This window comes from Rattus norvegicus, chromosome 10, assembly GCF_036323735.1.
Source record: "Rattus norvegicus strain BN/NHsdMcwi chromosome 10, GRCr8, whole genome shotgun sequence".
Taxonomy (NCBI): Eukaryota; Metazoa; Chordata; class Mammalia; order Rodentia; family Muridae; genus Rattus; species Rattus norvegicus.
This window is the reverse complement of record NC_086028.1, coordinates 2,952,734-2,964,047: the sequence shown is the minus strand read 5'-3', so window position 1 is coordinate 2,964,047 and position 11,314 is coordinate 2,952,734. Positions and strand designations below refer to the sequence as shown.

The window sequence follows — 11,314 nt, the reverse complement described above, 5'->3', positions numbered from 1 at the left end:
TACCAGAGATTCTCCTCTCTTTGCCTTCCATCTCGCTGTAGGTTCCCTGGGATTATGGATGTATGTATGTTACTGCATCAGGGTTTTAACTCTGAGATTTAAACTCAGGTCCTCATGCTTGGGTGGCGACAACTTCATCCACCGAGCTATCTCTCTAGTTCATCTGCATGCATTAGTCTTAGGGGACACGACTCAGTGCATAGCATCCTCCCCTCCCACTTTAGCCCTCTGTGACAAGTTGAGACTCCAGTCTTCCACCTGTGTGGCCATCAGTCACACCTCCTCTTTTTCTGAGGTGCAGGAGATTGAAGTTAGGATCTTCCACATGCTCTGCTATCGACCAACAGCTCCAGCCTCTGTTTTAAGTTTGAGGCAAGTGCTCCATAAATTATACAGGCTACTATTAAATTTGCTGTATAAATAAGAACATAAGCTGGCCTTGAACTCATGATCTTCCTCTCAGTCTCCAGATAGCTGTATTACCCTGTTGTGTACCTCTAGGCTCTACTCTCCTTGTTACACATCACCAAAGACTCCAGCAGACACCTACAGTCTCCCGTCGCCTGCATTAGTCACATTGGCCCTCTGATGATCTTTCTGCCTTGCTCTTGCCTCCCTATAGGAACCACAGGGACAGTAAACACCACTGGATATCATATTGCTAGGCTCATTCCTCTTGGCTCTCTATGGCTTGCCATGTGCAGATCCCTATGGCATGTAACACAGGCAGGGAATGAGACTGCCTATATATCTGTGTTCTATGTACCTGTGTTCTATGTACCTGTGTTCTATATACCTGTGTTCTATGTACCTGTGTTCTATGTACCTGTGTTCTATGTACCTGTGTTCTATATACCTGTGTTCTATGTACCTGTGTTCTATGTACCTGTGTTCTATATACCTGTGTTCTATGTACTTGTGTCCTATATACCTGTGCTCTATGTACCTGTGTTCTATGTACCTGTGTTCTATGTACCTGTGTCCTATATACCTGTGTTCTATGTACCTGTGTTCTATGTACCTGTGTTCTATGTACCTGTGTTCTATATACCTGTGTTCTATGTACCTGTGTTCTATGTACCTGTGTTCTATGTACCTGTGTTCTATGTACCTGTGTTCTATGTACCTGTGTTCTATGTACCTGTGTTCTATGTACCTGTGTTCTATATACCTGTGTTCTATGTACCTGTGTTCTATGTACCTGTGTTCTATGTACCTGTGTTCTATGTACCTGTGTTCTATGTACCTGTGTTCTACCCACTCATCTTCCTGCCCCTCTTTCATCCTCCTCTGGGCTGCTTCTGCCTCTTTGGTTTGCTGTTTCCACCATTTAGAATGTTCGTTCCCAAGATGAGGATTTGTCTTCCTCCTCTTCCTCCCTATCTCTTTCCCCAAAGATTCCCTTCTTTTAAAGACCTTCCCTGGCCAACAGTATAAGACTGCTGCCTGCTCCCATATATCCATCACCTGTGTTGTCCCTCGGCAACAGGAAGCTGCATCTGACATACTGCATAGCTTGCTGCTTCTTGTTTATCTCCTTCGCTTGAGTGTATGTATCTTGGAGCACACGCTATTTATCTTATAGGTCACTGTTGGACCCTCAAGTCTAGAGTGGGCCTGATACATAGTAGGCAAGCAGAAAATATTTGTACAAGGAATTAATAATTCTGACAATGGTGTTTTAACAGCAATGAACAGCTTTCAGAATGTGCTCAGCACTGAGCATGTGCTCCAAGGGCCCAGTGAGGTGGGTCTTACTGTCTAACTTTGTAGATAAGGAAATTAAGGTATGGCAGCATGATAGGTCTCGGAGTCAGTTACAGGCTAGACTTGGCTCTGGAGTCAGCTCACCCAGGTTCACCTTCTCATCCTGCCTCTTTCTCTGTGTGAGCACACCTCTGTGTTTTCCAGACTCTCTTGCAGCTTTGAGAATAATCACAGTTTTCCTGTCATTCAGATGACAAGAATAATAAATGAACTAATCCCTGAGACAGGACTAGTAAATAGTGAGCGCTTGATAAATGTTCTTTTTAATTATTATTATTAGATTTATTGTTGTTGTACCTATATCAATAAAGCAAGAAATAAGACTGGAAAGGGGTGGGGTGGGCAATTCTCTTTCAGGATTTCTATTTTCTTTTGGCATCGGCTCCTAAGTAACATTGTTCCAAGATCTAGGAGACCAGGATTTTAAAAGACTAGCTCGGTATGGCTTGAGTCGGAACAACTGTGTGTTGTGTTGATGCACAGTGCCTGCGAGAGTATGTTGTATGTGCCCCCCTGTCTTTATTTTCCATTTGCCTCAAGAATTGATGGATTTCCAATTTAGAGCAAGGGAGGATGGGGGGAGCTGGAAAATGGATATATATTTAAAAAAAAAAAGGACTCATCAGCCTCTTTGGTAAGCCAATTCCCTACGATGAATCGCCATGTATGTGTGCACCCAATAACACACAAGCATTGCTTCCTGTTTTATGTACTTTCACACGCACATACGATGCTTCAGCCATAGCACATTAGACTGCAATGTCCCACTTCCTGGACCCCTCCCTTCTAGTTTTACTGATTTTTTTTCTTCTTAACCTAGATTTTGAATATGACAGAAATGCAATACTTAACTTTCTAGGTGTTTTATTTCGCTTAACATGATGATCTCCAGTTTTATGCACTTCCCTATAAATGACAAAATTACATTCTTCTCTGTAGCTAAATAAAGCTCTACTGTGTATATTTATGATGCTTATTTAATTAATTAATTCCTTCCACCTCTTAGTGATGATTAGTTACCAAATACAGCGTCTCCTCTCAGTGGCTAAAGATCACTATGCAGGTGACTTTCTCTACAGAGAACTACCATGATACATACTGCTGGGTTCCCCTCACGAACATTTTAGACAAACTTGACTACTATAACAGAACCACAATGTATAGAGAGATGCATAACCATTTCACTAGTCTCTATCTCTGTTATATTTTTATATATAATTTATATATATAAATCTATCACTGTCTCAAAATACAATCTCTTAAAAACATAACCTAAAGACATATTCTAAGTTATTTTAGACATTTGCAAACACTGTAGGGTTAGTAAGACACAATCTGTATGTGAGTGTTGCTATATAAAAGTCCTATGGCATCGTGATACTGCAGGTGCCCTCAGCAGTTACAGAGTATTTGCTGCTCTTGCAGAGGAATCAGGTTCAGTCCCCAGCACCCACATCCTTGGGCACTGCACACACATGGTGCAAGAAAAATACTCACGTAAAATAAATCTTTATTTAAGCCTTCCGTGGACATAAAAATCAAATTTAGTTATGATGTGTTGATCCAAAACCTCTCTGACTTAATGATAGAGAGATGTTTAAGCAAGGAAAGGATGAAAACAACCCGAGTGTCTCAAGTTCAAGTCCAACAGACTTAAGTCAGACATCTGGGCAGCAAGTTGGAAAGGATGGATAACAGGTAGAGAGGCACCCTGGGCTCTTGCTCCATGCTTAGCCAAGTAGACTTAGGAAAGTTATTTAATATCTCTGAGTCTTATTCTCCTTGCTTGACAAGTGAAGAGAGCAATACTCCACACCTTTGCAGAGAAATAAGGGAATGAGCTTAGTCTCCTGTCTGACACACAGTAGGAGCCTCCCAAAGCTTTGGTACTGTGATAACATCATCATCATTATTTCCTACCCATGCCCAACAGGGGAACCTGATAAACACTGGTCTACAAAGAATCAAGTCATATCCCAGCCTTATCACCCAACATTCATCTGGTGCTAAAACCACCCCACAGCCCATCTGAGCCCTTAAACCACCACAGCAAACACTACAAACCCCATGGTGACCTGGCCCTAAAATCAGGCGAGCCAGGAGATCAATTCCCCCATAGTTGGTCTCCTTTATGTCTTGAGAATTTCTACTTCTGGTTTCTCTACCCGAGACATGTTTTTGTCTCCCTGCCCTATTTAGCCAGGCCTCAGAGTTAATGCTCAGGCACCACCTCCTTGGACAAACCACACTAGACAACCAGACCAGAAGAACCCTTACCATGTACTCTTGTGTGCCTTACTGCACCCGATTATTAATATTGGCTTATTTTGTATTATGTTTAACTTCAATCATCAGCTTGGCACAAACACCAACATCAGCTGTTGTACACCAGGAACATATTAAATCTAGAATCACCTAGAAAAGAGTCTCATAGAACGATTATATACAGTGGGCTGGCCTGTGGATTTCTACGGGAGATTGGTCTTAAGTTCATTGATGTGGGAAAACCAAACTCACCGTGGGTGATACCATTCCCTAGGCAGGGTTTTGCGAGTCAAGAAATTGACCTGAGGATAACAAGCAAGCAAATAAATAAGCATGCGTGCATGAACTCCTCTCTGCTCCTGCTCTGTGATGTAACTGAGTTCCTGACTTAGCTTCACCACAGTGGTGGGCTATAGCCTGAAACTGTGAGCTATAATAACTCTTTCTTCCCTAAGCTGCTTTTTGATAGGATGCTTTATCATAGCAACAGAAACAAAATTAAAACATCTGGTTAGCATCTTCTGTTTGAGTGAGAACTCCAGGAGTGATCATCCCTGAACCCTCAACATTGAGTCTGGAGTCTAGAGTTAATGGGCTTTTGGTGTGACACCTCTCTGTATCCGTAGACTGTACATCCATGCATCCAACCAACCACAGGCAACTTGGAAAGAGTCACAACTATGCTAAACATGAATAAACTGTCTCTTGTCAAACTATTCCCCCAGTGAGCCACAGCTAATGTTCACATAGCATGTGCCTTGTGTTAGACATCGAAAGTCTCCAACGATAGTTCAAAACTGCAACAAGACTCCCCAGGTTCTATGTGAAGACCACACCATTTCCAGTTAACATTTTGGCTCCGTGGCAGGAAATAAAAGCCAGGGCTTTGCCCATGCTTGGCAAGCGTGTGATCTATTCCCAGCCCACTGTGTTACTTTCTGCAACATACTTGAGAATTTGCATATTAAGGCAGTGTTGGGGAAGGGGAGCTGGAGACAATCCTTCATGAATACCGAAGGATGACTGCATATAGTGTGAAAGACTACATGCTAAGAGAAATGCCAATGCCCTGGCTTTGGCTGTTGGGATGAGACTGGGGTGTGCAAGGGGAAAAAACGATGCTTAATCTCCTTGTCAACTTTATGTCACAGGCCACTGAGGACAAAGATGAACTGCAGATGAACAGGTCAGTGTGTGCAAAGGTCCATCTGCTCGGGGACCAGCCTGGGACACCTGCTGACACCTGCCATGTGAGGACTAAATCTAGACTTCCTAGGGTAACGTTTCTGGTGCTGACCAAGGGTTTACACAGGAGCTGGAGAGTTTCTTCTTTCATTTTTATTATAAAGGCAATGTAAGTTCAAGGAAGGAAAATCAGACAGAGCAGAGGCGGATAAACAGAAAACGTAAAGTTCAAAGGTGATGCTGACCTCTTGTCTTAACTCCCAGAGATTTCATTTCTTTCCAACACATTTCATGCAGCCCTGTGAAAATACTATTGATATTTTTAGACAAGTGGAACCATGCTATCGATTTTTGCTCTACAATTTCTTCAGTATATATTAGATATTGGTCCCTGTCCACATTCAGACTTTAATAGCTCTCTGGGAGTCTGCTTACTAGGGGTGCATGAAAAATTTTCAAGCACTCTCTTGTGATTGGACCATTAGGAATGTTCAAGAAATAACCACAGTTCACATAATGAGAAGATCAACGGACTTCTTCATACACTAGCTCCCTAAGAACAGAAGACAAGGATTTTGCCTGCTTTGCTCCCTGAGACCCTAGCACTTGGTACAGCACCTGACACATTGTATGCTCAATTAACATTCACTGGGAGAAGGAAAACTGCATGCATATTTATGCATCTCCATGGCTATTGTGTGTGCGTGTGTGCACTCACCCATATATGTCCATGTATATGCACTGAGTGCACACACATGTGGAGACCCGAGGTCAACTTTGAGTGTCAATTCTCAGTCACTGTCCACATTGGTTGTTTTTTCTAATTACATTCATTTATTTACAAAAGTCGTGAGCCACAGCACAAAGGTGGAAAGCCCGAGAACTACTTTCAGGAGTCAATTCTCTCCTTCCAGCATGTTAATTCCTGAGATCAAACTCAGGTCAGCAGGCTTAGATGACAAACTCTACCAGCTGAGCCACCATGACGACTACTTTGTGTTAGAGACAGGCTCTCTCACTGGCCTGGACAGCAAGCCCCAGGGACTGTCACCACCTCCTAGCAGCAGAACTACAGCCTCCAGTGCGACCTCTCACCTGGATTCTAGGGATCACACAGGTACCCCTGCTTTCACAGTAAGCACTTCCTCAGCTGAGCTCTATCCCACCACTGTACATGTGCTTGAATTTCCAATAAGTCTTGACCTTCTAAAATAATTGCTCCCTCGCATGGCCCTATCTACAGCTTTGTTTGTTTTTCTGTTTGTTTGTTTGTTTGTTTGTTTGTTTTGATAAGCCGGGAGCTTCATCTTCAAAGTTCAGTGTGATCAAAATAAGAAAAGCTTGTGCATCTCTTTCCCATTAATGCTATGACAAAGCACCCCAAACCGAGGATTTTAAAAATAACACAAATGCAATGGCTTCCCGGTCTAGGCACCAGAAAGGCACAATGGGTTGGTGATGGTGGCTGGGTTACTTCTTGACATTCCAAGGGAGAACCAAGGTGTTCCTCTGCTACTCAAGGCTGTTTTCCTGGTCCCTTCTACTTCACTCTGGCCTTAGTTTTCCCTTCACAGTCTCCTTGGAAGCTAACTCCCCTGCCTTCCCTTTACCCCTAAGCACATCTTTATAAAATATTGGGCACACCTGGATAATCCAAAATCACTTCTCCATCGAAAGAGTTTAGCTTAATCACATCTATGAAGTCTCCCTTGCCATGAAAAATAATAGGTTCTGGGAGTTCAGTGTGGGCATCTTTGGGGTTGCATTGCTCTACCTGCCACAGCCTGGGGGGACTCTGGTATAAAGATCAGCACTGTGACCCACGCACCCACCTCTGAATGTATGCTGGGTGCCTACGTACTGCACCCTGAACTAAAACGCACCATCCCAGCCTGTCCCCTTGCCTGATTATATAACTTGCTGAACTCAGGCATTATCTCCTGGCTCTCAGGAATGCTGCATGGAAGCCATCTGCAGGCATCTTTGTCCACTTCAGGAAGATTCAGGAATTGTTATATGCCGTTCTCATTGTGACTAAGTGTAAGGAAAACGCTGGAGAAAGCCAAGGAGGGAGGAAAAACAGACCTGCTCTCAGACGGCTGATCTGGAGAATGGCGGACAAGAAGGCAACGTAATGAGGGTTGTGCAGACTCAAATAAATGTGGTAACCTTTTTACCCCACTAATCATCAGTCCAGAAATGCACCGTGAGGGCTTGATGAACTTTTGTATAAATGCAGCTAGTGAAATGCTGTAGAATGCTGGTGGGGAGGAGTGGGAGTCAACTAAATGTTCTCAAGGAAGTAACTACACAAGCATATGCCTCTACATTACAGAAAACCCAGCCACATAAAGGCCTTTAAAAGACGATTACATCAGAGATTTGAGAAGTATTAGTGACAGACTCAGGATCTACCACTAAGGTCCCCATCTCTAGCTCAAGCTGGCCTTGAATTTACTCCAGCATGTGGGGATAGCGTGTCCCACCTGGTAAACCAAAACTTGGGTTTCGAATCTTGGTTGTTTATTATTTCATAAAGAGGGGTGTGTGCGTGTGTGTATGTGTGTGTGTGTGTGTGTGTGTGTGTGTATGTGTGTGCAACGACGCGGTACAGGGGGCACTAAAAAGTATAGATTTCACGTTGTTAACCATGGCTGCTCCTGAGTTTTTATTTTGCTTTCATTTGTATTTCTTATGGGCTGACAATGAAGGGGAATAGGGGATTCTGAGAGAGAATGTCTCCTAGATTGCTTACCTGGGTTTTTGGTTTTTGGTTTTGTTTGTTTGTTTGTTTGTTTTTAAGTAGTTACAAACTTGACCCAAGATGTCCCTCTACTGGAAGGTGGAACGCGGCTGTAACTGGCACCTGAGTGCGGCTTTGTAAAATATCTTATTGTATTCCAGCCCTTTGCAAACAAGAAACTGAAACTCATAAGGTATTATGCTTATTCAAAATTTTAAAGGTGAGGGAGGAAATACTTGTAAAAGTAGAGACTAAACCTGCACGCTAAAAAAACTGTCAATTCTGGATGCACTTGGAATACTGACAGCTAACATTTTGAACTGTCGGTATAGGAGGATCACGTGGATTAGTTTTCTCGGTTTACATTTTGTTAGTTTATATCTAGGGCTAGAGAACTAAAGGATGGGGACCCCGACGCCACCAGGTTGCGGTCCGAACCCAGACGCCTTTCCGCGCGCTAACGCTTTTGGTACCTCTCGGCTGAGTTCAACTAGATCCGCCCTCTGACTCGGGCACATTCGTACTACACTTGTTCCCGCCTCGACTCTTCTTCGGCTACAATCGGCAGGCTGTCCTCTTGAACTTGGCTCCCTTCGGCCACATCCGGCCTACTCTCAGAGTTGGCGTTTGCAGCCACCTCTGTTCCAAGCTCCTCCCACCTTCGCTTGCCTGCTCTGCGTTCGGCCAGCGCTCGGCTCGACTCGGCTCTTTCCGTCAACGCGCGGCCGCGGTCCCGGAAGGGCGCCCATGGAGCGGGGCCTGCCGGGCGAACGCCAGAGTATGGCGCCTCTGTTGGAGTACGAGAGGCAGCAGGTGCTGGAACTGCTCGACAGCGACGGGCTGGTGGTGTGCGCCCGCGGGCTCGGCGCCGACCGGCTCCTCTACCATTTCCTGCGGCTTCACTGCCACCCTGCCTGCCTGGTGCTGGTGCTCAACACGCAGCCTGCCGAGGAGGTGCGACCGAGGGATGGGTGGACCGGAGGGTTTGGGGGACATCGGAGCCGAGATTGGTGCGGCAGGAACGTGAAGCTATACGGTTGCAGGGACCCCGAAACCTGCAGGTCTCAAACAGGGCAACAAAAGGAATGAATTAAGATCCCTAGGGGGAGATGCGAGGCACCTACACAGTTCCAGGTCGCTGCGGAGGAGGGAAGGGAACCCCAGGGAAGTCCAAGTGACTGCCACGACACGGGGAGGGCATTGAGTGAAGGTGCTTGAAGGAGATCCAGGACTCTGACACTGCGGGATGACTCTGCAAAGTATGGAACACATCCCAAAGAAGTCTTGGGTTCCTCAGTTGACATGGGAGAGCGTTGAATACAGGTCCTTGAGGGAAATACAGAGCCAAGACACAGTTCGTAGACACTGGGAAAAAGGGTCCCACACACTCCCTAACACTAAATAAGAGAGGGACGACTAGGCTACACATTGAGGTAGAGGAGTGGAATGGATTGCACTACAAAGGAGAGAAGGTATCGGAATCTGTGTAGGAATAGCGTCTGGATTTGAAGTTGGATATTAAGTGTGTTTGGGGGACAGAGTGTGGCCCCTAAAAGGGCAGTGATGGGGATGACAGGGTCTCTGAGAGTGATTAGAAAGTGGAAAGGGAGATCTTGAGGTTGCACAAAAGAAGAGGGACTAGGGAAATAAGGGGGTGGGGGAAGACTGGAAGTTAAAGCTAGGGGAGCGATTAATCTGGGTTAAGGAGAACTGGTGATCCTGAGGACAATGGAATGAGTCCTGCTTTGATGGGGACATTGAGAAATGGGGACTTAGCCTAGCATGATAAATCCGACGATCCCCTAGGTATATTGGCCAGGAAGAAAATGTCAGCTGAGAACAGTCACCTTTAAAGGCTGAGGCCCTGTTGGTTGCCCCTAGGAATCTCCAGTGCTTGGCAAGGGACTTCATGCAATGTAAGATGCCCGGAAAAGTGGCGTTGGACTGAGAGACTAACGGGCCATTGCGTCTATGGACATTCTGAGGTCGCTCCAGGAAGCATCAATTCTGATGCATTGTCTGCAGAGAGGAATCCCTTGTCTCACCCGGCTTCGGCCGGAAGTGGTTTCTAGGTAGTAGAAAACTTTTAAGGCTGGAGAGATGGCTCAGTGGTTAAGAGCACTGACTGCTCTTCCAGAGGTCCTGAGTTCAATTCCCAGCAACCACATGGTGGCTCACAACCATCTGTAATGGGATCCAGTGCCCTCTTCTGGTGTATCTGAAGATAGCTACAGTGTACTCATATATAATAAATGAATAAATCTTTATAAAAAAAAAAAAAAAGAAAACTTTTAACCCAAGATTTTAAAAGGTTCTGTGGCTTGGTGTTGAAATGGAAATAATGACGGAAGCACAATTATTTCTTAAATAAACTCCAAAGCACAACTTAAGTTTACCAAACTTAATTAAAGTGACCCGATTGGCTGATGGGTTGTATATTCTCTGTGATGCTCGGGAGCTCTGAGAACCGAGACCTCATTTTAAATCCCTGCAGCCTGTTTTAAAAGTGCCCTGCCCTGTACCAAGCAGCTTACTAATGAGTTTAATTTGATTCAGGAGTACTTTATCAATCAGTTGAAGATCGAAGGAGTTGAACACCTCCCTCGACGGGTGACAAATGAAATCGCAAGTAACAGTCGCTATGAAGTCTATACGCAGGGCGGTATTATATTTGCAACAAGTCGAATACTCGTGGTTGATTTCTTGACTGGCAGAATACCTTCAGATTTAATAACTGGTAAGAATGTGAAATCTTCCTATACACAATGTGAATATTTTTATTTCTCGTCTGTCTCCTGCTAAATACTCTGCTCTTGTCACACAGCGTTGTAGCTGAGCTGATGGCACACTGCCTGACAACTGTAGAGTTTATGACATAAGTACGTCTGGCTCCATGCCACAACACTACGGCTCCGTGATTTAGCCATCGCATGAAGGCCTTCGAGCTTCCAGACAAACACCTGCATGGGTGACCTGGAGGGGTGGGTCAGAGAGTACGAGTGTTTGCTGCTCGTGCAGAAAACCAGCGCTTAGTTCCCGGCACCATATAAGGTGGCTCATAGCTGCCCACAGTTCCAACTGCAGGGGCTCTGAGTCCCTCTTTAGCCCTCTGAGAACAACACCTCCCACCCCCACTGCATCACACATGCACAAACAGATATGCATAATTTTTAAAGTAAAAATTTTTAAAAATCTCAATTAGACATTGACCTCTTGATATAACCAAGAGACTAGTAAACACAGCTGTTTGGGCCTAATGCCACTATTAACACGGCTCACTGTTTGACGGTTGGCTGGTTTTTATAAGTAGGAGACCTCCAAAATAAGGAAGAAAAGTACAGAACTAGACAGTCG

General features: G+C 44.8%; 1 protein-coding gene across 6 annotated transcripts in view; it reads left to right on the top strand.

Annotated features, from left to right (window-relative positions):
- Window positions 1-5,871: 5,871 nt before the first annotated feature.
- The window catches only part of Ercc4 (ERCC excision repair 4, endonuclease catalytic subunit), a 32,092-nt gene continuing 26,649 nt past the window's right edge, over window positions 5,872-11,314 (top strand). For 4 of the 6 annotated variants that reach the window (XR_005489982.2, XR_005489983.2, XM_039087015.2 and 1 more), the window contains exons 1-2: window positions 5,872-8,914; window positions 10,517-10,697. Coding sequence is in view for 3 of the 6 variants with exons in the window: in XM_039087015.2 (XP_038942943.1) it covers window positions 8,708-8,914; window positions 10,517-10,697 (388 nt within the window). In the remaining 3 variants the exon portion in view is untranslated. Of the gene's footprint in view, window positions 8,915-10,516; window positions 10,698-11,314 lie in introns of those variants that run through there. The other 2 variants (XM_039087016.2, XM_039087017.2) reach the window with 2 other exon arrangements.